At 59.0% G+C, this 27,391-nt stretch overlaps 1 protein-coding gene across 1 annotated transcript in view; it reads left to right on the forward strand.

Annotated features, from left to right (window-relative positions):
* The window catches only part of SYT17 (synaptotagmin 17), a 57,457-nt gene that overhangs the window by 1,894 nt on the left and 28,172 nt on the right, over window positions 1–27,391 (forward strand). Inside the window, exons 2-5 of the mRNA XM_056138815.1 lie at window positions 4,775–4,929; window positions 9,865–9,999; window positions 16,561–16,703; window positions 18,409–19,004. Of these exons, the coding sequence (XP_055994790.1) occupies window positions 4,775–4,929; window positions 9,865–9,999; window positions 16,561–16,703; window positions 18,409–19,004 (1,029 nt within the window). The remainder of the gene's footprint in view (window positions 1–4,774; window positions 4,930–9,864; window positions 10,000–16,560; window positions 16,704–18,408; window positions 19,005–27,391) is intronic.

Raw genomic sequence — 27,391 nt, forward strand, 5'->3', positions numbered from 1 at the left:
CTGCATGGGGGAGTTGCTCCCAGTGATATTCTGGGGACCACCTGGGGTACTGGGACTTGAACCAGGATCAGTCACGTGCCAGGCAAACTCCTTCACCCCTAAATTCCCTTTAGCCTCAAACTGTTTTGAGGGGTTAGAGGATGGGTCTAGGGACAGACCCGGCAGTGCTCAGAGGCTGCTCCTAGCTCTGTGCTCAGGGGTTTCTCCCAGCTGTGCTCTGGAGCCAGGGATCCCTCCTGCATCATGCAACGTGAGCACCTGCCCTTCTTACAATCTCTCTGTCTCAAACTGTTCTTAGGAGTGAGAGTAGAGCAGGTAGGGCACTGCCTGGCACAGACCTGACTCCGGTTCGATCCCCGGCATCCCAGATGGTCCCCTGAGTAATGCCAGAGTGCAGAGCCAGGAGTAACCTCTGAGTATCGCCCGGGTGTGGTCCCCCAAATTAAAAAAAAAAAACAACAAACCCAAACTGTTTTTCTTGGGGTTAGGGATGAGCCACACCCTGCAGTGCTCAGAGGCTATTCCTTGGTGCTCAGGAGTCACTTAGGTGATGCTCAGGAGACCAAACATTGGCAGGGATTGATCTGGGGTCAGACACGTGCAAGGCAACTGCCTTAACTCCTGTACTCCCTGCCTACCTTACTAAGGAACCCCCCAGAGAAAATCAGAGCTCTGCGTCTGCTTGCACCGTCTAGGGCTACACCATGGAGGGGGCTGTTGAGAGGCTGGGCTCTCGTCTCCTGAGCGGCAGTCTCGAGTGTCCCTGTGTCCGGAGGGCTGGTGCCGCATCCTGCTGGCTCACTGGACACTCCGCCTGGGGCTTCAGAGCCCAGCACTGTGAAGGGGATGTGCCACCATCAGGACAACTGGGGTCTATTCCTCCCCCGCCATGGTCCCGTGGCACGCTGGCTCATGATGCCCACGTGTCTCTGGGGACGTGGAGCACACCAGCTTCTGGTTCCAAGAGGAACTCCTATGAATTAGGCCTCCACATTCCAGAGAACACCTCTCTTCCTTGGGACGCATCAGCCGTGCATAAGCGAAGGGTCCCAAGTGGCTGTCATGCTGCCACCTTGTGAAGCAAATGTGCTCCCAGAAAAGAAGAAAAAGAAAAGAAAATCCGATGACTGGAGTGCACTGAGGAGAGAGGCACAGAGAGGAGCATGCAGTGTTCTCCCGCACCTCCGACCCCTCTGAGCCTGTTGTATTGACCCTTGACAGCCCAGCTCTCAAGACCAGAAATCCTCTTCTGGTCAAGCAGGGCTGGCTCGGGGCTTTCTCTGGATCCCTCCAGAACGCATTGCTGAGATGCAACAGACTCAAAGGCAGGAGCCCAGTCCTGCTCCCCCCGCACCTGCCCTCCTCCATTCCCTGCCCTCCCCCCCAACCCAGTTCATTATCGCTCACTTAGTTCTGGCCATTGATTCCCTGTGCGACCTTCACTCACATTCAGGACATGCTCACCTGGATTGTGGCAACGGCAGCTTGGCACCAGGCTGGCGGACAGTCGCGCACACACACACACACACACACACATGCACACAGACATGTGGATACACACAGACACTTAAAGACAGACAGAGACACACAGGCACAGACAGACACAGAGACACCTAAAGACAGACATAGATACAGACACACAGTCACACACACAGACACATAACGACAGACACAGACACACACACAGACACACACACAGAGACCTAAAGACAGACATAGAGACACCTAAAGACAGACATAGATACAGACACACAGTCACACACACAGACACATAACGACAGACACAGACACACACACACAGACACACACACAGAGACCTAAAGACAGACATAGAGACACAGGCACAGACACACAGTATACACAGAGACTCATAAAGACATAGACACACAGAGACACACAGTGACACACACAGACACATAACAACAGACACCTAAAGACATAGAGACACACAGAGACACACAGTCACACACACAGACACGTAATGACAGACATAGAGACACACACACACATGAAGACAGACATAGATACAGACAGATGTAGATGCACAGATACAGACAGACACAGGCACACAGACAGATGGACACACACCGACACAGATAGAGATAGATACACAGATACACACAGACAGACCCAGGCACACAGACACACAGACATCAGACAGACATGGACACAGACACAGACACAAATAGAAATAGAAGGGACTGGAGTGATAACATAGCAGGTAGGGCATTTGCCTTGCATGTGGTCGATCGGGTTCGATCCCCAGCATCCCATAGGGTCCCCCGAGCACTGCCAGGAGTATTCCTGAGTGCATAAGCGAGGAGGAACCCCTGAGCATCGCCTGGTGTGACCCAAAAAGAAAAAAAAATAAAAACACATAGAGACACGCACACAAACACAAACATACACACACACACACAAAGACAGACAGACACACACACATACCACACCCCCCCCCCCATTGCCTAGAGCTTTTTGAGAATGACCCTCCCAGTTTCTCAGGGAACTGACAAGGCTGCTATCAGTGGCACCCCCTCTCCGTGGCGCCTCTCTCCTCTCGTTCCACCAGAATCCCCCTTCCAGTGCCTGCCCTCACCTTGAGGCTAAAGCACCTAGGACTTTAGGAGTGGGGGAAGCTGACAGGGGCTGTGGGGCCGATCCCTGCGATACGAACAGCTGGACAGAGGCTCAGACCCCGGTGGGAGGCCTCCAGGTCTCATCCGCGGGTGCCTGGGGAGCCACGTGGTGTGGGGACCATGGCACAAGAACGCACAAGAAGGGCTGCAGCCCTCTGAGAAAGGACTCCAGAGCTGGAAGCATCTTCCGGAAGGGCGTCTCACCATTAGCTGCACACCCCATGAGCATGTATTAAGCGCCGTTGTATGCCAGATGCTTGGCTCACAAGCCTTCAGTGACCCTAGAGCAGGTGAGGTCAAGCCTGAAACTTCCTTCCTGGGAGAAGGAGCACTTTCCCCCAGCAGCTTTAAAATCTTTGGGGATGGAGCCACCAGGCTAGCCTCTGTCCTCTGTCACCACAGTCTGGCATTGTGAGGCCCGGGGTGGGGGTGGGGGGCGTTAGAGGAAGGACTCTGGTCTGGCTGTCTAGATGGGGACCCCAGTTCCTCCACACTGCCTATCCAACCCCCAGGCCGTCCTCCTTTTAATTCTCACCTCAAGAGCTGTCCTCCAGGCAATGATCAAGAAAACAAAATTTTGCCAAAAAAAAAAAAAAAAAACCCCAGACGTTCTTGGAGTCACACTCATCCCTCAAGTCTCCCCTAGAAGCGTCATGGCACAGAGGATCCCAGCACCCCTTCCTCTCAGGTGGGGCTGGGGGATAGCATAGCGGGTAGGGCGTTTGCCTTGCATGTGGCCGACCCGGGTTCGATTCCCAGCATCCCATAGGGTCCCCCGAGCACCGCCCCGACTAGTGCAAAGCCAGGAGTAAGTAAGCCCTGAGCATCGCCAGGTGTGACCCAAAAAGCCAAAAACAAAAAGCAAAAAACCCCGCAGGTGAGGCGCATCAGCCGTGGTGCAGCCGTGGCGGGCGCGTTCATCGTACCCCAGGGTGGACAGGTGCCAGCTTCTGACACCTCAGCCTCCTGGTCTGCACAGCGCACCCCCCGCTAAAGGTCGAGGGCGTCAAGGCCAGCTGGCTGAGCGTGGCTTTGGAGGCACGGAGCCTTGGAGAACCGCGCCGGCGGGGAGGAGGCGGCGGAACGGTGGTCGGGGGTGGTTGGTGGAGACGCCCCGGCGCGCGGCGGGTGCTAGGCGTCCGAGCGGAAACATCTTTCCGAAACGCATCTCGGGGCCGCAAACCGCGCGCGGGCGTCCGTCCAGCCTTTAGCATCTCCCCCTGCTCATTTTCTCACGCCCATTCCCCAAACCCGGCTCGGGGGGAAGAGGCCGGGCAGAGAGTTCCTGTCGTTGGGGATGGAGAGGCGAGCGCCGGGTGAGAGGCCGGCGTGCGGTCACTGTCGGGCGCTGGGCACTTGGAGAGGGCTCAGCAGCCGGGAGCAACGCCCCCAGCTCGAACCGTGGGTCCGCTGGAGGGCCCAGCCCTCCTTTTGTGCGCCCCGGGGCGAGTTTCGGCTGCAGGCGAGCAGACACGCCCCGGGGCGCGCGCGCTTGGGTGCCGCCTGCGGGCGGAGACGCGCGCCGCGCCGGGCTGGACGCTGGGTGGCGCTGCCGGGCCGCCCCGCGCCCGACCTGTTGCGCCCTGGGCGCACCTCGGGCGGGTTTGGGGTCCCCCGGCTCGGCGCGCGCCCTCCCAGCCACCCCTCCCCCGGGGCGCCCTGCGCGCGTTCGTTGGGCCTCTGCGTTTGGCGTCCCCGCGACGGTCTAGGCGCGCGGCTGGGGCGGGAGTCAAGTTTGCCCGTGCGGGCCCGGGGGAGCTTTGGGTAGGGGGGCGGGGGGACCCTCCGGGGGAAGGGGGTCCAGATTCTGGAGCGGGCGGGGCCGGCACGGCAGGGCGGCGGGTGGGGGCTCGGCTCTCGCCGGCGCCAGCCCCCCGTGCGATCGGATGGGCTGACCCGTGCGCCGCCCCCTCCAAGCCGGGTCCGCGGCCCCGTCCCCTCCCCCGCGCCCGGCGCGCTCGGGCCCCGCCTGCGCCCGGGTCCGCGCTGCCCCCGGGCTCCCTCCGCGGGCGCCCCGGCCTCCTCGCGGCCGGGGCTGGGGCGGGGTGGGGACAGCACCCCGGGGGAGCGCGGGACCGCCAGCCAGGCCGTGGCAGGTGCGCCCCCCGCGCCCCTCATCTTCCCCGCCGGCCGGGGAGGGCAAGGACGGGGCGGGCGCGTCTCATCGCCACGCCAGTCACGTCTGGGCCACCCGGCCGCCCGGCTCCTTCGGGCCCCCTCGCCCAGCCGGCCCTGCCGGGCGCCGAGCCCGGGCCGGAGTGGGTGCGCGCGGGCGAAGATGGCCTACATCCAGGTAGGGCTGGGGCACGGCCCGCGGGACCCCGCCGCACTCCCGCCAACTCGCCCGGAGGGGAGAAGAAAAGGGGGGCCGGGCTCGGCACCTGGGCGGGCGGCAGGCGCGCGGGGGAGCGGGGCTGGGGACCCCCACGCCCGGGAGGCGGCCAGGGCCCGGGCGGACCCCGCCCGCTCGCCCGCGCCCGCCGAGCCCCCTGCCCCCCGCACCCCACCCCCGGGGAGGGGCCGCGGGGAGGGCGGCCGGGGCGCGCCGGCCGCTGTTGCCGTGGCGACGGCTCCGGCTAATTGGCCGGCGGAGCGAGCTGGAGGCAGCTGCTGGGGCCGGGAGGGACAAGGACAGTCGCGGACTCTCCCGGCCTGGGAGGCCGAGGGGTGGTGGGGGGCGGGGGTCGCCGGGGACCTGCGCGCGTCATCCTGGCCGGCCTCTGGGAGTTGCGCGCCCCCGCCCCGTCGCCTGGGACAGCGTCCCCCCCGAATCCAGCACCTTGGGTGGGGGCCGTGGGGGGACGAGGGGGAGCTGGGGCGCCCGGAGTCGCTCCAGACCCGGGGGCGGGGAGGGGGTGCGCCGGGGCAGCGCCAAGGTCACGCCGGCGGCCCCGCGGAGAAGCCCACGGGCGGGCGCCAGGGCTGGCCTCGGCCGGGGGCCGCCCTCCAGGGGACTGCTGGTGCGCCCACCCCCCGGGTGTCTCAGCCTGTTGCCACGGAGCTGTCCCCGGCGCGGCCCACCCCCGTGTCCGCCGTCTTGGCCACCGACGCTCTAGGTTCGCTCTTCAAGTTCAGGGAAGGTCATGGGGGGCTTGGGGGCGGGGAGGGTGGCCACGAGGGGGCGGAGATTCCTGCAGCTCCTGGTGCGAGCCTTGTCGGGTGATGTGAGCCGCGCAGGGCCGGCCGGTCCGCCCCTCTGGACCTGGTCTGTGTCCCCGGGATGCGCCTTCCCCGGAGCGCGGCGCGGCGGCCGGGTGGGCGTGGCCCGGGCTTTGCCTGAGCCCAGCGGGGCTCACCTTTTTGGTTTGGTTTGGGGACCACACCCTGTGGTGTGCGATGGGGCTTAGTCAGGCTTCTGGGCCGGCAGCTCACGCGCCTCATCCTGGGGGAATCTCTCCAAGCCGCCCCCCACCCTTGACTTTCTTTTTGTCTTAAAAAAATGGATTGAATCACCGTAAATTATGAAGTTATTCCGGATTGAGTTTGAGGCGTGCAGTGTGCAAGCACCCATGCTTTGACCAATGTCCACTTTCCTCCGTCAGCGTCCCCCCCCCCCCCCCCACTAGCCTGCCTCTATGCAGGCACGTGACCCCTTTTCCCTTTCGGCTCTGTGGCTTGCAGTAGCGCAGAGAGGGCATCAGATCGCTTGATCTCCGCCCAGCACTCCGTTCTCGTCCAGAACCAGCTGGTTTCTCTTTAGTTGTGCTACACAGGCCTCAGGAATTGCTCCTGTCTTTGTGCTCAGGGGTTACTCCTGCCAGGTGCTCAAGGGACCATAAGCAGTGCCGGGGGAGGGGGCTTGTCCTGGGGTCAGCGCCTTACCCACTCGACTATCTCTCAGGCCCATCCTCTGACCATCCGAACCCTGGCCTAGACGGACCTGTCATCCTTAGCTGGAGGGGCCAGCAACAGTTGGCCTGGGGGTTGGCGCTTCCCCGGTTCTCCGCTGTCTGAGTTCTCTCCCTGGTTCTTTCTGACTTGAACCAGTTCTACGTGGGGTCCCACAGGCAGTGAGAAAAATCTTGGGTGTGCCTGGGAGCACCTGCCCCCCCCCCCGGACTTGTTTCCTCTTAACCCCCAAACCTTTTTTTCTCTTTTTTGGGTCACACCTGGCGATGCTCAGGGGTTACTCCTCGCTCTGCACTCAGGAATTCCTCCTGGCAGTGCTCAGGGAACCACATGGGATGCTGGGGATCGAATCCGGGTCGGCCGTGTGCAAGGCAAACACGCTCCCTGCTGTGCTATTGCTCCAGTCAACACCCCCAAACCTTAAGCCAAACAGAGACCCCAGTGGCCTTGTCTCTGCTCCTCTTGCTTTTCTTATTTTTCTTATTTTTTTGTTTTGGGTCCACACCTCATGATGCTCAGGGGTCACTCCTGGCTCTGTGCTCAGGGATCACTCTTGGCAGAGCTCAGAGGTCTTATGGGATGCTGAAGATCGAACCCCGGTTGACCTCATGCAAGGCAGGGGCGCTCCCCACTGGACTATCTCTCTGGCCCCGGTCCTTTTGGTTTTCTTTTATCGCCTTTTTGCAGGAGAGGCCCTGTGGGCAGAGAGAGCAGGTTCTGCTGTGAGCCATGTGGGGGGGAGCGTTGCTTTTGGATGCTCTATTCACTGCGGCGCGGGGGGGGGGGGCAGAGGGCTGTCCCCAAGGATCCCCACTGGCCGCCTTGCAGCACCTTGTTCCCAGAGAACAGAGTGGGGCAGAGGTCAGCCTGCAGGGCAGCGCATCTTTGTTGATGGTTCCTGGCTTAGTGCCTCATTAAGGGAAAACTGAGGTTCAGGTTCACAGTGGCCCTTGACTGGCCCAGTTTACCTGATTGGCCAGTGGGGAGATGCATGCCCCCCCCCATGATACATCTGTGGTCCCCACCCAGCCAGCCCCACTTCCCGTGTCAACAACATCATCCAGTTTTGGCTCTTTGTCCAGTTTGGGGTTTTTTTTTTTTTTGGGAGGGTGTCACACCTGGCGATCCTCAGGGGTTACTCCTGACTCGTGCACTCATGAATTACTCCTGGCGGTGCTCGGGGGACCATATGGGTTGCTGGGAATCGAACCCGGGTTGGCCGCGTGCAAGGCAAACACGCCCTACCCACTGTGCTATCACTCCAGCCCCTGTCCAGTTTGAGTTTTAAGAATCAGTGGTTCCTGAGTCAGTGATGGAGGGATCGTTCGGGATGGGAGACGTGTGCTGAAGGTAGATAAAGGACCAAAGGTGGTGGCCTCTCAGTATCTGTATTGCAAACCACAATGCCCGAAAGTGGGGGGGGGATTTCCACAGAGGCAGGGGGAGGGTTGAGATGGGGGGTGCACTGGGGAGCTTGGTGGTGGAGAGTGTGCACGGTGCAGGGGTGGGGGTTTGATCACTGCATGACTGAAACTCAAACATGACAGCTATGTAACTGCATTTCATGGTGATTCAATTAAAAAAGTATCAGTCAGCCCTGAAAAAAAGAGTGGGTGCTTGGTGCCCGGGCAAGCCTGGTCACCCAGGCCACAGCTGGCCACTCGTCCCTTTGAGGAGTTCGAGTTTCGTGCTGCCAGTGAGTCACCTTCATGCCCGTGGACTTGGGCTTCTTTCTACGAATGAACTCACGTTTGCTTGTTAGTTCTTCCCTCCCGCTTCCCAAACGTCACCTGGCAGAGAAGTGGTGGCTGCAGCAGATTGGACAGGCAGGGCTGCTGGCGGTGAACCGGGCTTCTGGAAGGGGGTTTCCTGCAGAACCAGGGCCGCTGGCCCGGTTCCCACTGCACCGGGGTTGCCCTCTTTGTGCAGAAAGGAAGGGGGGTGGGTGTCTAGGGTTCGAACGAGGCCAATGGCACTTTCTCTTCTCTGCCAGAGAATTGGGATGCAGACTGCAACTTTCTCTGGCCTCCCCTCTGAGTTCCTGTCCATCCCTCCTCACCGTCTGGCAGCCTTGCCCCGTGTGGAAAGCCCTAGAAGGAGAGGAGGCAGGCATCTGAGAACACGGGGTGGGCCGAAGAAGGCGCCCCCTCTCTTCTCCCAGGATGTGCTTCTGCCATCTTTTTGGAGCTCCCTCTATGCGTGGGTGATCCCAGGAAGCCCCCCCCCCCTTGCCCATTGGAGCAGATTGGGAGGGAGGCGGGGGGCGAGCGCACTTCTGCACGGTGCCTGCCACTCGCTCGCCCGGGACTTAAATCATGTCCCGGGGATCCTGGCCGCGCCGGCTCTGTCTTCTGCACACAGGACGACCCCCCCGCTAGATTCCTGCATTTCTGCTTGCTTTTCTCGAGTGCGGCTGCACTGGATAGCATGACTGTCTATCCGCCCGCTCTGATTCATAACAGCAGACGGTGCAAATCAAATCGAAATGCTCAAGTTTCCCATTTATTCGGTGTTGGTTAGCCAGGAGGCTGCCAGCAGCCGGGAAGGCACCTGGCTAGTGCGTCAGCCCCCTACCCAGGATGGTAAGTGGAGTGAAACGCGGGGTGTGTGTGTGTGTGTGTGTGTGTGTGTGTGTGTGTGTGTCTGTGTCTGTCTGTCTCTCTGTCTGTCTGTGCGTGTCTTTTTGGAGTTGCTGGAATATTGCTAAACTGGTTCTCTCTCTCTCTCTCTCTCTCTCTGAAACCCCCTCGCCCGCTGTGCCCCTGGCTCCATCCGGATCTCTCAAAGGGCAGTTGGAGCCATTGAATGAGGTGGGTTCATCTAGGGATTCCTGGGCTGCCCTTTCACTGGGGCTATTGATTAGAGGACAATGGACTGGTGGTGGGGGGGGGGGGGGCATTGCTGCTAATCACTGCCCACCCGGGTTCTGTGCTTCTCTCTGGAGCGGAGGGGGGTGTCGGGGGATGGGGAGACCCCCCATGGACGAGGCTTTTTCCTCCTCCCCACACCCCTACTTCATCCATTTGCTAAGCTATCTCCTTTCCCTGAGATGATTTAAGAAAATAAAACAAAACAAAACAGAAGAACAACAACAACAAAAACAAAACATAGCTGAGCCTCATTCACCAGTCTGGGGGCTGTATTGAGGTGGCCGGGTCTCCCCCCGCCCGCCCCCCCCATCCCCGTCCCCTCGGAAGCTAAAGCCCACACGCTCAGTGGTGAGACCACGGGCAGCGGGCAGCGCGTCTGGCTGAGCTGCCTGTAATTCCAGGCGTTGTCCCTCTCTCTCCCCCACCCTGGCCCTGCCCTTCCCACCCCTCCCCTGCCCACTGTCCCCCCCTCCCCCACGCCCCACCCCTGCCCAGGGTTTGCTTTCTAGAATCTCCGACCTGCTGCTCTGCCGCTGGACTTGCCGGCACTGCTGCCAGAAGTGCTACGAGTCCAGCTGCTGCCAGTCAAGCGAGGATGAGGTGGAGATCCTGGGGCCCTTCCCCGCCCAGACGCCCCCCTGGATGTAAGTCCCTCTGCGGGCGGGCGGGTGGGCGCCTCCTGGAAGGTGAAGGTGGGCCATCCCCTGGCAGGGACCGGTCCCCCCGCGGGGGAGGGTTTGGGGGCGACAGGGGGCATTTGTGCTCTTGGCTGTACTGTTTGGCTCAGCTGGTGGGGGGGGGGTTGGCCTGGCCCCGCCCCCCCGCCCCCCCGCCCTGGGATGGGGCCCTTCTCACCCTCCGGGTGTCAGGCGGGAGGAGGGGGTGTCCGAGCCTCTCTTGGTCACCTGTGGCATGCCCAGCCCCTTCTGGATGCCCCTGGAGTGCCTGTTGCACGGGCTGGAAGGAAGGAGCGAGAGTCTTTTTTGCGGGTCAGGGGTGCAGAGATGCGCTCCCCACACCCACCCCTCCCTCCGTCCCACCCTCCAACGCGGTTGATGCTCTCCTGGCATCCCGCGTTCTCACTCCAATCCGCTCTCCTCCGCACCTGCACGCGGCTCCATCTGCCAGGGACCCAGATATTTTGGGAACGGGCTCTGGAAGCTCCTCAGGCACGTGTCTGGGCCACCGCTTCGGGGCGGGCAGAGGGACGTGGTCGCAGTCGGGGTGGCCTCGGGCTGAGGGGACCAGGATTGTGCAGCAGGCCAGGCTGGGACTCAGCAGAAGCAGATTCTCATGGGGAGGGGGGGAAAGAGAGAGAGAGAGAGAGAGAGAGAGAGAGAGAGAGAGAGAGAGAAGAGGGAGAGAGAGGAGGGAGAGAGAGGGGAGACAAGGAAAGAGAGGGAGAGAAAGAGGAGAGAGAAAGGGAGAAGGAGGGAGAGAGAGAGGGAGAGAGGAGAGAGTGCTGGTACTTTCTCCACTAAACTCCACCTGGGACTGGCATTCTGGAAGCCTCCAGGAGCGACTCTCCCTGCAGGCTGGGGAGGGGTCCTCTGAGCACTCCCTTCCCATCAGTACGCATGCAGCATCCCCTAGATTCTCGCTCTGCATCAGGCGATGTGCGTGGCGTCATCTTTCTGGGCCCAGTTGGCCCATCTGCAAAATGGGGAATGAGAAAAAAAAAAGTGGTTGGGGCTGGAGCAGTTGCCTAGTTTGCCTTGCATGCAGCCGACCTGGCTTCGATCCCCGGAGCACCACGAGGAGTGATTCCTGAGTGCGGAGCCAGGAGGAACCCCTGAGCATCGCTGGGTTTGGTCCAAAAACAAACAAAACAAAGAAAAAAAAGAAAAAGCCATTACTTAGGCTGGGGAAGTGGAGCCACAGTTGTTTGGATTGGTGTTACAGTGCTGCACCCAACCCAGTGCCCAGGTATTGCGTCCAGTGGTTCTGGGGGACCAGGAGGTGTTGGGGCCTGAACCCGGGGCTCCTCCATGCCAAGCCTGAGCTGCAGCCTGTTGCCCCGTCTCCCCCAGTGCAGGGTCAGCACTGGCGTTTATCCCTTGTGTGTTTGAGACTCTGAGTTGGGTCCCTGGCACTGCACACACACGCACACGCGCACGCATGCACACTCACACACTTCCCCTGTAGGGTTGTGCCATTACTGGCGCCTCTGATGCCGTCGGTGCTGGGGATCCTTTCCACCCTGTTCTGGTTTTTCCCTTTGTGCCTTTTTGTCAGTTTGGGGCTTGGGGGTCATCCTCAGCGGTGCTCAGGGCCGTTCCCAGTGATGCGAGAAGGACCCTGTGGTGCCGGCATCAAATGCGGGGCTCCCTGCTGCAGAACCCGAGCTCAGCCCTCGGAGCTCGCTCCCTGATCCCGGAGTGTTGCGATGCCTGGGGGTCGCACGTGCTCAGGTGGGCTGCCGCAAGCCCAGGTTGAGATGTGAGGCGCCCACCTGTGGCCAAGGTGCTGTTCGCTGTGGTGCTCCTGTGGGTGCCCACCAGGGGGCGCTCTCTCTCACCCTCTGGGCTTTACCCAGAGGGGTCGGGGTGGGTGTGGTGCTCTTGGGGGGTTCTCCCGGCCATAGTGCTCACACGTCTCACTGTGGTGCTCTCACTCGTGACGTTCCTTGCGGGGCACAGGAATCACAGAGTAAAGCTGCCCGGATCATGCTGGGGACAAGGGGTGGCAGCAAGGATTGAACTCACCACCGCGGGAGCTTTCGCCAGGCCCCCCTCTGTCTCCGTCTCAGCTTCCTGTGCGGGAACAGTGACTTGTGGTGTTACTGAGGCGTAGGGCAGGCAGGCCTGGCCAGGCTCACTCTTGGTGGGTGAGTGTGGGGGGGACACCTCACACCCAGTGTGTCGGGGCTGACTCCCAGCTCTGTGCTCAGGGATCACTCCTGGGAGGGCCTAGGGGGCCACCCAGGGTACTAGGGATTGAGCCCAGGTCGGATGTGAGCACCACCATCACCCACCCTCGTGTGCTGTCTCCCGGGCCACCGTTTCTATCGCTCAGTTACCGCGAGAGATTCTAGACGATGATAGAAGGAAAATGTCCAGAACCGCTTCATTATTCGCAGGCTGGAGCTCACGGCCATGGGTACCTGTAGGGCCCAGATGCTTTGTTTTTGTTTTTCTTTTTGGGTCACACCTGGTGATGCTCAGGGGTTGCTTCTGGTTCTGCACTCAGGGATTACTCCTGGCGGTGCTTGGGGGACCCTATGGGATGCTGGGGATCGAACCTGGGCCGGGCACGTGCAAGGCAAATGCCCTGCCCGCTGTGCCATCGCTCCAGCCCCAGGCCCAGCTGTTTTGTTAGAGCAGCTGTGAATCAGGAGAGTCCCATTCCCAGGTGGGCCCCCCCATTCCCAGGGCCTTGGGGGCAGAGGTTGACTCAGTGCAGTCGGTTTCTTTGCGCCCAGCTCAGAAGGCTCCCAGCTCCGGGAGGCAGGATTTTTTAATCGTCTTATTCACTCAAGGAAAAAAAAAAGTCATTATTAAGCCTGTGCCTGACCTGAGCGAGCCAGACTGGGTGCAGCTGCTGGGTGGCCAACAGCGCTTCCGCTTCAGAGGCAGGAAAAGCGTCTCGTGAGTTCTGCCGGCCTCCCCCGCCGGCCTTCCCCGCTGGCCTCCCCACGGGCCAGACAGCCGGGCCACACGGGAGGACAGCAGTCTCCGCCAGGGCTCCAGGCAGGAGCTGGGCGCCGGGAAGGCGTCTGGCTGCGGTGTCCCCCCAGCGCCCTGGCTAGTTACTTCTCGTGCCCCCCCAGTGCCCCCCAGGGGGCCACACGAGCCCAGAGTGAGCCCTTCCTGGTGCCGGGGGCACTGGGCCTGTCGAGGGCGGCGAGGCAGGCGCAGGCTCTGTGCAGCTGTCACACCCTGAGCATGCAGAGCTGGGGCTCGTCACAGAAGGGCCGGGGAGGCTTCAGGCACAGCTGGCTCCAGGGGCCCAGGAGCCCAAATGATGACTTGCGCTCTTACTCTCCCTCCCTCCTTCCCTCTTTGTATCTCTGTCTCTCTTTCTTCTCTCTCTCACTCTCCCTATCTCCCTCTCTGTATCTCTCTGACTCTCTCTCTTCTCTCTCCCTCTCTGTCTCTGTCTCTCTCTCCCTCCCTCCATCTCTGTGCGTCTCTTCCCCTCTGTCTCTGTCTCTGTTTCTGTCTCTGTTTCTCTCTCTCTCCCTCTCTCTTTCCTGTGCCTCTCTGTCTCTCTCTCCCTCCCCTTCTCTCCCTCTGTCTCTCTGTTTCTCTGTCCCTGTTTCTCTTCCTCCCTCCCTCCCTTTCCCTCTCTGTCTCTCTTTCCCTCCTGTCTCTGTCTCTGTCTCTCTCTCTGGGCCACACCTAGAAGTGCCCAGAAGCTACTCCCTGCTCTATGCTCAGAGCACCGTTAGTGCTGGGGGAGCAGAGCAACTCCTCGTCCTTCTGAGCCTTCTCTGGGCCCTGCCTGTTCCTGCTCCTGCTCCTGCTCCTGCTCCTCCTCCTCCTCCTCCGCCTCCTCCTCCTCCTCCTCCTCCTCCTCCTCCTCCTCCTCCTCCTCCTCTTCGGTTTCAGTGGGTGGCAGATGTGGGGTCACACTCCGCAGGGCTCTGGGGACCATTCTCGGTGCCACGCGGAGAACTGGGCTCGGCAGTTGGCGAGGCTGAACCCTGCGCTGCTCGTCTGTCCTCAGCCCCGTTCCATTTGGCTGCTGCTCATTTGATCCCGGGCACCATGGAGCCCAGTGCTGTCCCCGCGGGGTCTGTGAAGGCAGCCCCCACCCCCAGCCTCCACCAACTGGCTGCCCCTCCACTGCTGCCGGGGGTCTCTCAACCCCACCCCCTCCCGCGGCCCCGCTCCCAGCTGCCTGTGGCCACACTTGGCTGTGCTGTCACTCGGCATCGCCCTGGCAGGCGCAGGGCCCCTCCGGGGTGCCAGGGACAGGACCCTCTGCCTCCCGTCCCGCGTGGGGACAGTCTGCGGGGTGGGGGGTGGCCCGGACCTCCCCGGCGCCTTCACAGCTTGTGCTTCCCCGCAGCTCTCTTTACGGCACTGGCACTTGGCGTTACCAAACAGGCGGGCGTGGGAATGCCAAGCGCGCGAGCTTCGCAGGGCGGCTGGCGGTGACACTTGAGCCGAGAACAAGCTCCCCATGGGCTGCCACGTGGCAGGGAAGTGGCTCCTCCGTGTACGTGGTGTGGTGGGGGTGGCAGACAGTCCCCCGATTATCCCAGGGCCTTGTGGTGTGTGTGTGGGGGGGTCCCTCGGGCCTGTCGGGCGTGGCTCAGGGAAACTGGCCTGTGAGCAGCGTCTCTGAGACAGGCCTCGAACCCAAGACTGGCCCCCGGGGGAGAGGGGGGGAGCGTGCGGGAGAAGAGTGCGTGTGTGTGCACATGTGTACGTGTAAATGCGTGTATATGTTGTGTGCATGCTTATATGTGTGTGTGTGTGGTTGCATTGCATGTCTGTGTACGCATGTGTGTGGATGTATGTGTGTGAATTGTGTTGCATGTCTATGCATGTATGTGTGTGTATTGTGTGGTACGTGTGCATACATGTATGCATATGTGCACGTACTGTATGTGCATATATGTACGCATGTGTGTGCATTGCGTGCGTGCCTGTGGTGGGGGCCTGTGGCTATAGGACCTTGGAGTGGAGGGACTCAGGAGTCCACTGGGTCTGAGGACCCCACCGAGGCTTCATGGGGGTGAGGGTCTGGGATCCGATCCTTGGACCCCCAAGGGGACTCGCTCAAGGGGAGGGGCAGCCATAGGCCAGGGTGGGGGGTGCCAGGCCGGGACATTCTGCTCCTTCCTGTCTGGGCAGTGACCGCTGATGACCTCACAGAGCCGAGAGAAGAGAGGGCCGCGGGGTGGTCCCATTTCATTGCCTCCTGTCTCCGCTCCATTCACCTCGGACAGAGGGGGCGCAGGGGGTATTGCATGCGGGGACTTGCCCCCTCCCCGCCCGGCCTGCCCAGTCTTGTCCTGACAGTGACCCCTAACTGTGGGGAGAAGGTCAGCTCATTCTCATTCCGTGCCCAGGATACATTGGGAAACCGCATCGAATGTGAAACGTGCATTTTTCAAGGCTCATTCTCCTGGCAGGCTTAAATGTCAGCCTTGCTGGCGGGGGGTGTGGGGGGTGTGGATCTGGGTGATGTCGGTCTGCAGTCTGCAGAGTTTAGGGTCCGTTGTTAGCAGCACTGATCTCCCCCACCTGCCTTTCCCGTGAGCCTCCTTCCCTCGCCGGATGGATCTGGGGACCTTAACCCTCCCCACCTGCTTCTACGAACACCCCCTGCCTTTGCCCCACTAGGCTCGGTTCTAGGTGTTTCATGTGGTGTGACTCGCCCCGTGCTCACAGTAGCCTCATAAGGCGAGCCGGAGTATCCTTGTGTCCCCTTCCACAGATGGGGAGGCCGAGGCATGGGGAGAGGGGCTTGCCTAAGTTTAAAGTCCCGAGACCCCCCCTCGATTGCTCCCCTCTCTGGCCCCTCCGAGGCGCTTTGCTTTCTCTCAGCCTCTCTGTTTTGTTTTTGTTCCCTCATCAGGGGCACAAGAGTGCAGTGGCCGCTGCTGATGCTTAGCAGGTGTTTTCTCCCCGAACAATGGATTTGGAAGCACCAATTCCCCTGGGCCGAGCTATAGCTGTGGTTCTGCCACGTAGAGACGGCCCCCCAGCCCCCACAGAGCGGACACTGTGCTGGGTGTTTTTATTTTTTATTTTTAAATTTTCTTTGCTTACAACCAATCTATTGTTGAATTTTCCTTTGATTTTTAAACTTTATTTCTTTTTAATTTGACTTTTTTTTTTTAAATATTGAATCACTGTGGAATAGACCCTTACAGCGCCGGGTGTTTTTGAAAGAGGGTAAGTGACAGGCACAGGAGTGGCGGTGAGTGCGGGGCACTCCCGTCACCCCGAGCCCCCCCAGAGAGTTGGAGCCCTAGGAACAAAGGGCCGCTTTCTGCAGCCTGAAGCCTGCGGACCCCACCTTGACTCTGCCCCGGTGGCGCCCCCGTGTAGCCATGGCCTGTGTGAGCGCTGGTATTAGAGATGCAAGGAGTGGCTCACGGCCCTGCAGAGCAGCAGGGGGTGGGTGGATCAGAGGGATGGACTTCCAAGTGGGCTTCCAAGTGGCCGCTGGTGAGCATGCCAGCTGCTGAGGGCAAAGAGGCTGGCTCCTGCGGGGTTCCTGGACTACCAGCTCTTCGTCTCTTACAGGATAGCCAGCCGGAGCAGTGACAAGGATGGAGATTCGGTCCACACGGCCAGCGACGTCCCTCTGACCCCCCGGACCAACTCCCCCGACCGGAGGTCCTCGGACACCTCCAAATCCACCTCCAGTCTGACCCGGAGGATTTCCAGTAAGTCCCGGTGCGAGCGGTGTGGACTTGATTCCCACTGGCTGCAGGACCCAGGAAGAGAGTTCAGTAGTGCCCCTCCCCCCAAGGAAAGGCCGTGGGGACGTCCAGAGAGAGACAGTGACCAGGAGACACTGCCCGGCTGGTGATCTCTCTCACTGTAGCCGATGTGACCATTGGGACTGATTTTTTGGGGGGATCACACCCAGCTATGCTCAGGGGTTACTCCTGACTCTGCACTCAGGAATTACTCCTAGCGGTGCTGGGGGACTATATGGGATGCTGGGAATCGAACCCGGGTTGGCTGCGTGCAGGGCAAGTGCTCTACCCGCTGTGCTATCGCTCTGGCCCCTGGATTGATTTTGTTTTCACTGAGTGTCGTTGAGTGGACTCACTTGCTGGACACTGTCGGCCTGTACATCTGGATCTGGGGGCGGGGGGCGGTCTCCCTGCTGTACAATGGGGCTTGCAAATCCAGGTGACCCGGGAGTGGGGGCGAATGGGTGGTTCTGGGTGCCCAGAGGGAATATCGCCCTATGGTAGCGACGGTGGCCACTGATGCCCACTGGGTGGTGGTGCGGTTGGGCAGACCGAACCGTGGTGAGCTGGAACATTCTCATCCCGTGCACGGACCTGCTTGTGATCCTTTGCGGGACGTGGGGACCCTCAGTGAGCTCCAGAGTTGCCAAAAGGGAGAAAGGCAACTTGGGCTTGTTTGGGGTTTTTTTTTGGGGGGGGGGCACCTGGCAGTACTCAGGGCTGACTCCTGGCTCTCTGCTCAGGCATGACGCCTGGGGGTCTTGGGGGACCCTATGGGATGCCCAGGATCAAACTCAGCTCAGCTGCATACGAGGCAAGTGCCCTACCCACTGGGCCATCTCTCTGGCCCCCATCTTGGCTCCTTTCTTGGAAGTCTCAGGGCTCCGGAGGCACAGTGGGCTGTGACCCCAGCACTCTGCCAGGAGAGGGGGTGTCCGGTGGTGGTGGGAAGCAGGTACAGGACAGAGCCTCCTGGCTCTTGTTCTGACGGGCTGGAGACCCATCTCCTCACCTGTCAAAGGGGGAAATGGTCATTCCCCAGTCCCTGGGGTGGGGTACAGTAGGGAGGGCGGAACAGAAAGTCTCAACTGTGTGGAACTGCAGGGTCACTGCCCATGGAGAGGTTCATGTCCTCCTGCTACTCCTGGCTGGAAAAAAATAGCACAAAGAACTGCATCGGGGGGCTGGAGTGATAGCACAGTGACCTTGCACACAGCCAACCTGGGTTCGATTCTCAGCATCCTATATGGTCCCCTGAATAACTCCTGAGTGCAAGCCAGGAGTAACCTCTGAGCATTGCTGGGTGTGACCCAAAATAAAAAAAAAAACTGCTTGGGCTAGAGCTATGGGACAGTGGGCAGGTGTTTGTCTGGCACGCCTGGGCTGGATCCCCGAGCCCCCCTGTAATCTTGGCATGTCTGGGCTTGATTCCCGAGGAGACCCCCTATGATCCCGGCACTGCCCCGGCTTGATCTCTGAGACCCCCTGTGATCCTGGCGTGTGCGGGATCAATCTCTGAGACCCCCGTGATCCCAGGCGTGATCGCTGAGCGCAGAGCCAGGAGTAAGCCCCGAGCACCACCAAGTGTGGTCGCCAAGCCCCCGACACACAGCAGGATTTTCGGTGCTTCTGGGCGAGGGGTGCTAACGGGGATTCCTGGTGCCCCCAGACCTGGACTCCAGGGGCCCCAGCTCGCCCCTCATCGACCTCAGGCCCGCGGAGCTCGGGCTGCCGAGCACCAGGAAGGAGGCGGTGCAGCCGTCGGTGCTGCGGCGGCCCTGCGCGCCCGGCGACGGCCTCCAGAAGCTGGAGCCGCGCCTCTACTCGTCCGCGCCGGGCGCCGCGGACGACGTGGACTTCCTGACGGACGAGGAGATCCTGTCCAAGTTCCAGCTGGGCATGCTGCACTTCAGCACGCAGTACGACCTGCTGCACAACCACCTGACGGTGCGCGTGATCGAGGCGCGCGACCTGCCCGCGCCCGCCGCGCACTGCAACCCCTACGTGAAGGTGCGCCTGCTGCCCGACCAGAAGAACTCCAAGCAGACGGGCGTCAAGCGCAGGACGCAGCGGCCCGTCTTCGAGGAGCGCTACACCTTCGAGCTGCCCTTCCTGGAGGCGCAGCGCCGCACCCTGCTGCTGACCGTGCTGGGCTTCGACAAGTTCTCGCGCCACTGCGTAGTGGGCCAGGTGGCCGTGCCGCTCTGCGACGTGGACCTGGTCAGGGGCGGGCACTGGTGGAAGGCGCTCATCCCCAGCTCGCAGGTGAGGAGCGCGCGCGGCCGGGTGGGGGGCGTGGGGGCACTGGGCGGGGGGAGGCCCGGCCGGCCCACGGGGGCTGCGACCCCCAGGCTGCTTTCCGCCGCTGCCCTCCGGGCTCTCTCCCTGGGCTCCTTTTCCCTCTCCCCCGTGTGCGCGGTTTGGAACGTTTCCATTTGGAGCGGGGCCCCCACACCCGTGCCCAGTCGCCTCCCCGCGAGTCTCCACCACTCCTGATGGTGTTTGTGGGGCCCGGGAGGAGCCTCGGGTGGTCCCTGCCGGCTCGAGTATGGGCTAGCCTTCGGACCGGCTGCGCGGACCGACCACCCGTTGCCTTTTGGGAACTTGACGTGGAACTGGCCGTTGTCATCGGAGAAGCTGCAAGCGCAGCACCCCGGGCCTCCCGGGAGGGTCCCACGGCGATATCGGGCGGGGCTGAGTTCCACAGACACACAGTGCTTGGGAAGCGACGGGTCTGCAGACTCGCGGCTTTTTCACTAGTTTCCACACATTGCTGTGTGTGTTAAGTGCATGGGTGAGTGTGTGTGTGAAGAGTGTGCACCAGAATGTGTATAAGTGTGTGAACACGCATAAGAGTGTGTATGTGAATGTGTGTGTATGTGATATTGTGAGTGTGTGTATCTGAATGTCTGTGAGTGCATGGGTGTGTTGGTTGTGTGTGAGTGTGAGAGTGAATTGTGTGAGGATATAAACGTGTGTGTGTGTTTATATGAATGTGTGTATGTGGTTATGTGTATGTGTGTAACTGTGGGAGGGTGTGTGTGAAGAGTATATAATGTGGATGTGTGAGTGTGTATGTGAATGTGTGTATGTGATTGTGTGTGTATGTATGTGAATGTACATGTGAATGTCTGTGTATATGTGAATGTAACTGTGGGATGTGTGTGTGAAGAGTATTATTATATATGAATGTGTGTATGTGATTGTACATATGTGAGTATGTATGTGAATGTGCATGTGTGAGTGTAACTGTGGAATGTGTGTGAAGAGTGTATATGTGAATGTGTGTGAATATGTGTGAGGCATATGTGAGTGTGAGCGTGTGTGAATGTTTACGTGTGAAGAGTGTATGTGAGTGTGAGTTTGTGTGTGTGAGTGTGTGGCACTGTGCTCCTGTAGACTCTGGGAACCCAGCCCCCCCACCCCCCACCCCACTGTACTTTGTCAAGGACAGTGACTGGGCAAAGCTGTCATTCATCTTATCTCAGGGCTGAGCTACAGGGAATAGCAGAGGCTGGAGAACTGGGGGACGGGGGAGGGTTCTGGGGAAAAGGGACTCTGACCCTCCCAAACTCCAGGACCTGCACCTGATGCCTTGTGGTCTTTTGAGGGCCACACCCGATGGTGCTCAGGGCTGACTCTTGGCTCTGTGCTCAGGGACCACTCTAGGCAGTTTTCAGGGGACAGACTGAGGATAGCACCCGGGCCAGCCGCGCCAAGGCAAGCACCCTCCCCACTGTCCTCTTGCTCCGGCTCTGCACCCAACGCCTTGGGAGGCTGCTGGGACCAGGCTCTCTGGGGGCCTGTCAGAGCTCCTCTGGCCTCCTGGGCTGACAGTGACTGTGAACCCCGAGGGCCGGTGGGAGGCAGGAGCCCAGAGAGGGGAAGGGCCAGGTCGGCTGGAGGGGGACTGTGCTATCCTGGGGGCCCAAGCCTGTGGGCGTGGAGGGGGTGGGCTGTAGCCCCACAGGTTGCTTTGAGAAGTCTGACAAGGGGGTCGTGAGGGCGGGGGAGAGAACTCAAGGGCCACAGCACATGGTCCCCGGGGCACCGCCGGGTGTGACCCCAAAACCAAAGAACAAGAGGGTCCGATGTTGATAGAGAGAAGGTAGCCCACTCCAAAGGGCCTGTGTTGTTCCCTGGCACAGAGCTTTGTTGCAGAACACACTATCCAGTCCAGTTTTTCTGTATTTGGAACAATTTCTATAAAAATTGTGGGGAGCCAGAGCAATAGTACAACGGGTAGGTCATTTGCCTTGTAAGCGGCCAACCCGGGTTCAATCCCCGCCATCCCATGTCGTCCTCCAAGCACCACCAGGAGAAATTTCTGAGCTCAGAGTCAGGAGTAACCCCTGGGCACACCTGGTGTGGTCCAATAAGCAAACAAACAAACAAAATAAACAAATGTAAAAATCTTGGGGAGGGGGCTGGAGCAATAGCACAGCGGGGAGGGTGTTTGCTTTTCATGCGGCCGACCCGGGTTCAACTCCCAGCAACCCATATAGGTCCCCCGAGCAACGCCAGGCGTAATTCCTGAGTGCAGAGCCAGGAGTAACCCCTGAGCATCGCCGGGTGTAACCCAAAAAGCAAAAAAAAAAAAACAAAAAACAAAAAACAAAAATCTTGGGGAGGGCTGGAGCGATAGCACAGTGGGTAGGACGTTTGCCTTGCACGCAGCTGACCGGGATTCAATCCCCGGCATCCCATAGGGTTCCCCCGAGCACCACCAGGAGTAATTCCTGAGTGAAGAGCCAGGAGTAACCCTTTTTTTAAAAAAAATTTTATTAGTAAAACACCATGAGGTACAGTTGTAGACTTACAAATTTTTATGCTTGGGTTTCAATTGTACAATGATCAAACACCCATCCCTCCACCAGTGCCCATTTCCCACCACCACGGATCCAAGTATCCCCCCATCCTACCCTGCCTCTGTGGCAGGGCATTCCCCCTTGTTCTCTCTCTCCTTTTGGGTGTTGTGGTTTGCAAAAGAGGCACTGAGTGGCAATCATGTTTGGTCTATAGTCTACTTTCAGCATGCTCCTCCCAACCTGGGAGGATCCTCCCAGCACCCTTTATTTGGTGCTCCTTTCTCTATCTGAGCTCCCTTTTCCCCTAGTGTGTGTGGCTGGCCTCCAAGCCATGGAGCAAACCTCCTGGTACTAATCTTGGCCACTCTTGGGTGTTAGTCCAGGAGTAACCCCTGAGCATCTCCAGGTGTGACCCAGAAAGCAAAAAACAACTTATAGAGCAACAAAGATGGAGCACTGGATAGGAGAGCACCTTCTGCCATGGCCCGTGTTACCTCTGGAGCCGGGGCACCTTCTCTTGACTCTCTGATGCTTTCTTCTGCTTAAGGAAGTGGAGCTTCTGGTGGGTACGTGCTGTGACCTTCTTTGGGTGTTCAAGGAGCCGACGGTGGAGCCAGGCTGGACCTAGGGCAGGGGGACTCTGAGGTCTGTGACCCCGGCCAGCTGCAGGGAAGGGAGAAATGGCATGGTGATAGGAGCCCAGGCTCAGGGCTGGACACTGTCCAGCTGCACCTGCTCGAACCCGTGGCAGCACTTGAACAACTCCGGAGGGTGGATGTTCTTGTGGTCCCCCTCGTACAGATGAGAAAACAGCGGCCGGGAACCCGGAGAAGAACATCACCGTGAGTGGCAGCCTGGATTCATCAAAAGGCTCTTGGGGCGGGGCTGGAGTGATAGCACAGCGAGGAGGGAGTTTGCCTTGCACGCTGTTGACCCGGGTTTGAGTCCCCGCATCCCATAGGGTCCGCTGAGCACCACCAGGAGTGATTCCTGAGTGCAGAGCCAGGAGTCAGCCCTGAGCATCGCTGGGTATGATGACCCAAAAAGCAAAAAAAAAAGGCTCTTGGGGAGAGCACAGTGAAGAAGTTTGTTCATAGAAACAAACAAAATCCAAAAAAACTGGGGCTAGAGTGATGGGACAGCAGGGAGGGTCCTAGCCTTGCATGCAGCCCACCTGGGGTTGACCCCCAGCATCTCCTGAGCACCACCAGGAGTGATCCCTGAGCACTGAGCCAGGAGTCACCCCCTGAGCGTTGCCAGGGTATGACCCAAAACTGAAACAAAACAAAACAGAGAAGGACCAGAGTCCCCGTTAGAGGGGACGGCCACCAGCCAATCCCAGCCCTGCCGCCCCCCACCCCCATTCCGCTTCTGTCCTGCGGAGCCCACTTAGCAGCTGGAGCGAACACCTACTCAGTGTCACACATTCCACGGCTGCTTGAAAAGGCGAGGGGTGGGGGTGGGGGGCTGCTTGCAGGCCACGGCCATCGGCAGAAGCCTTTCGCCCCTCACTGCCGCGGGCCTGACCCCCGAAAGCCCCTCACATCCCTGCCATGGGCTTCTTGCTCTGTGCTTAAGCCTGAGCCCGAGACTGGGTTTCCAGGGCGCCTGCTAAGGCCTGGCCCACCACCCCGGTCCTCCCCATCCCCCAGCCCTTTTGGGGTTGTTTTGTTTTTCTGTTTGTTTGGGAGTCGCTCTTGACCTAGGGGAGGGTGGGGACTGATCTTTCTCTCCTTCCTGCCTCAGCTCTGCACCCCAGCCCGCCCCCTCTCTCCCCTCTTCTTCCTGGCCTTTTTGGTCATTCCATGTGCCTGCCCTCGGCCCCCGACTCCTGCCCCCACTGTCTCAGGGAGTCAGGAAGAGGAAACCCCCACCACACCCTCATCCTGCCCCATCCCCCCTATCACACACACACACACACACACACACACGCATACACACACACACACACACTCATCCCCCCCCAACCCCATTCCCCCCCGCACACACACTCATCCCACTTGGCTAATCCAGTCACGATGCCCGTCATTGCCAGGTTGTCCCTGGCTCTGTGGGGCTCGGCCTCACCCCTGTCTCTTTGGCATCTCTCAGGTCCCCATTCATGAGCACTGAGGAAGCACCTTCTATGGTGATCCCAGGGCCCAGGGGCGCTGGGGAAATGTTATCCGGGGGCTGGGTTGGGGGTCAGGAAGGGCTGTGAGACTCTGCAGCAGAGGGGGCGGGGGCACTTCTGGGCAGAAACGGGTGAGCTGGGAGTGGGGAGGGGTCTGGACCCTTCTCACTGGAAGGGCCCTTTTAAAACTAATTTCTTTTAAACACACAGTTTTTGGGGAGTCACACCTGGCCATGCTCAGGGGTTACTCCTGGCTCCGTGCTCAGGAATGACTCCTGGCGGTGCTCATGAGGCCATAGGGGATGCTGGGAATCGAACCCGGGTCGACCATGTGCAAGGCCAGCGCCCTTCCCGCTGTCCTATCACTTCAGCCCCTTGAAGGTCTTTTCTGAGCCGCCAAAACTCCCAGCGATTTCTCTGCGTGGGTCCTGCTCCACAGTGGCTGTGGCTCGGCCTAGCTCTGGCCCCCCAGAGATCCTTTGTTCTGGGGAGGGGGCGCTCAGGACACGGGGTTCACACCTGATCTGTCCTATTACACTGAGGCCCATAGCAGTGCCCGCCACACACCTCTCGAGGGCCATCTGTTGCGTTCAGGGCTAAGTCGACAGCCAACAGAGACGCTCTGAAGTTGGGTGTCCATTTGGATGGTTGTTGAGCCCAAGACAAACACTCAAACATATGTGAACATGTTGTCAAAACAAAACAAAACAAAACAAAACCAAACCCTAGCTCCTCGAATTTTCCCAGACAGGATGTGAGCAAACTTTTCTTTCCGCCCTGTCCCGGAGGGCCTGGGGGGCAGAAGGACCGGTACAAGCTCCAGAATGAACTGGAAGTCCTACCCCTGCTCTTCACCCAAATATCAAGTCCCCAGGCTCCCAGGGCTGACCTTTGACAGGTCAGTATGTGCCTGGCCGTGCTTGGGAGCCTGTATGTGGTGCGAGGGTTTAACCCGGGGTCAGCCACATGCAAGGCGCACCCCTGCAGCCCTGTACTAAGTCTCTGCCCATTGGGGATCCCTGGCCAGCAAGGCCCTGGGGTCACTGCCATGCCCTGAGGTCATGCTACTGTCTGGGCGCTGCAGTGTGGGGGTAACTGGGGGCCACCCCGCTGGTGCTGGGGTTCTCCAGGGCCACATCAGAGGTGCTGGGGGCTGCAGGGCTTTTCCTGGTGAGGCTCATCTCCTGCTGCTGGAATCAAACCTGGGTTGGTGTGTGCCAGACACACCCTAACAGCCATACTCTCTTCCGGTCCCCTCACAAGCCTTTCTTTCTTTCTTTCTTTCTTTCTTTCTTTCTTTCTTTCTTTCTTTCCTTCCTTCCTTCCTTCCTTCCTTCTTTCTTTCTTTCTTTCTTTCTTTCTTTCTTTCTTTCTTTCTTTCATGTAGGAGTACAGCTATTTATTCATCCACTGATTAGGCTGATTGAATTGGGCATGAACTCCACTCACAAGCCTTTCTTAAAAAGATGGGGTCGGAGAGATAGTCTAGCAGGGAGGGCATTTGCCTTGCACTTAGCCAACCTGGGTTCGATTCCCAGCATCCCATATGTCCCCCAAGCACTGCCAGAAGAAATTCCTGAGTGCAGAGCCAGGAGTAACCCCTGAGCATTGCTGGGTGTGACCCAAAAGCCAAAAAGAAAAGAAAAAAAGATGGGGTTGGAATGATAGGACAGCAGGAAGGGTGTTTGTTTGCTTTGCAGGTGGCCGACCTGGGTTCGATCCCCGGCATCCCATAGGATCCCCTGCCAAGCAGAGCCAGGAGTAAGCCGTAAGCATTGCCGGGTGTGACCCAAAATGCCAAAAAAAAAAGTCCTAAAGTGCAGACCACAGTGAGGAAGTGGATGCATTTAACCATTTTAAAATGAAGCTGCTGCGGGTTGGAGTGATACACAGTGGGTAGAGTGTTTGCCTTGCAGGCGGCCGACCCGGGTTTGATTCCCAGCACCCCATACGGTCCCCTGAGCATTACTAGGACTTATTCCTGGGCTGGAGCGATAGCACAGCGGGTAGGGCGTCTGCCTTGCATGCGGCCAACATGGCCGACCCGAGTTCGATTCTTCCGTCCCTCTCGGAGAGCCCGGCAAGCTACCGAGAGTATTCGATATGCCAGACACAGTAACAACAAAGTCTCCAATGGAGACGTTACTGGGCCCGCTCGAGCAAATCGACGATCAACGGGAGGGCCTTTACTTACTTTACTTACTTTACTATTCCTGAGTGCAGAGTCAGGAGTAATCCCTGTGCATCACTGGGTATGATCCAAAAAGCAATCAATCAATCAACAAATAAATAAAATAAAATGATGCTGCTTACCAGATAACGTGGTTCAAAAAAAAAAAAAAAAAAGCAAAAACAAGACCAAGACCAGCCCCAGCCAGGGCAGGTGGGCTGGTTAGTCTGTCCTTCCCAACAACCTGGACCAGCAGGTGTCTTGAACTGACCTCGTTCATCGGTCTCCGTCTGCAGCTGTGAAAAGCTCAGAAATGAGCGACTTAGCAGAAAGGTGCTGCCTGGCGCGAGTCTGAACCGGGAGCAGGTGCAGGTGGCTGTCGCTTTGGAGATCTTTGCAGGAGTGCGGCAGAAAACAGCTGGACGGCTGTCTCCCCCTGAAAGTGTCTTTTGTGCCCAGTGGTTTTCTTTGATTGCCTTCTTATTGACTGGGGCTAAGCTGTGTTCAGAGGCTGAGGGGAAGGAGGGCGTTTGTCTGTGGACGGGCCAGACGGCGATGGCACAAGCCGGCAGCCGGCAGCCTCATGGGGTATCCTTGGGGTTCGTTTGAGTCATTCACGGCTGGTCTTTTTCGGTTCCCAGGAGCCCACCAGAGTCAACTCAGCAGGCTCCTGAAAAAGGAAATGAGGCTTGTTTCTTCGTGGCATTGTGAGGAAATGGGGAAAAGGGGTCTGCCTTCGCTTTTTTTTTCTTTTGGGTCACACCCAGCGATGCACAGGGGTTACTCCTGACTCTGCACTCAGAAATCACTCCTGGCGGTGCTCAGGGGACCATATGGGATGCTGAGAATTGAACCCAGGTCGGCTGTGTTTTTTTTTTTTAATTTTTATTTATCTATTTTTAATTATTTTTATTTTTTAAATTTTTGGGAAAGTTTTAAAATTTTATTTTCATAAAGTTGTTCACAGCAATTGATTACATTCAATATTTCAACACTAAGCCCACCACCATGACACCTTCCCACCACTACTCAAGCCTTGCCCCACGGGCAGATGCTAAATAATTTATTTTGCATTGCTTGTTATGAACAGTACGAGATGTCACTATTGAAATTCTAAAATTTAAAATAATTGGGGTCCGGAGACATCTCTACAGCGTGCTGCTCTCTTTCGAGATTCACTTGTGAGTCTCTGGATCACGGCTGTCAATGCATTAAGCGCTTAAGCAGTGCCCGGAGGCCGTTCGTTGTCCCCAGCCTTTGATGTCAGGGGATGGGTGACTGTCCTCAAACCTCTGGGGCCTGTGTCGGCTGGGACTGGTAGCTCCTGGTCACCCACATTGAAGTTGCTTCCGGTGTAATGAATCGCGTGGGCCAGGCTGGGACATGGTCTTTTCTCTTGGTGGGGACAAGAAAGCTCCGAAAAGTACCTAGTTGGGGCCGGGGCCTTAGCATAGCGGGTGAAGTGCTTGCCTTGCATGCCGCCGATCCCAGTTCAATTCCCTGGCATTCCCTAGGGTCCCCCGAGCACTTCCAGGAGTAATTCCTGAGTGCAGAGGCAGAC

This window comes from Sorex fumeus, unplaced genomic scaffold, assembly GCF_029834395.1.
Source record: "Sorex fumeus unplaced genomic scaffold, SorFum_2.1 ptg000130l, whole genome shotgun sequence".
In the NCBI taxonomy this organism is placed as follows: domain Eukaryota; kingdom Metazoa; phylum Chordata; class Mammalia; order Eulipotyphla; family Soricidae; genus Sorex; species Sorex fumeus.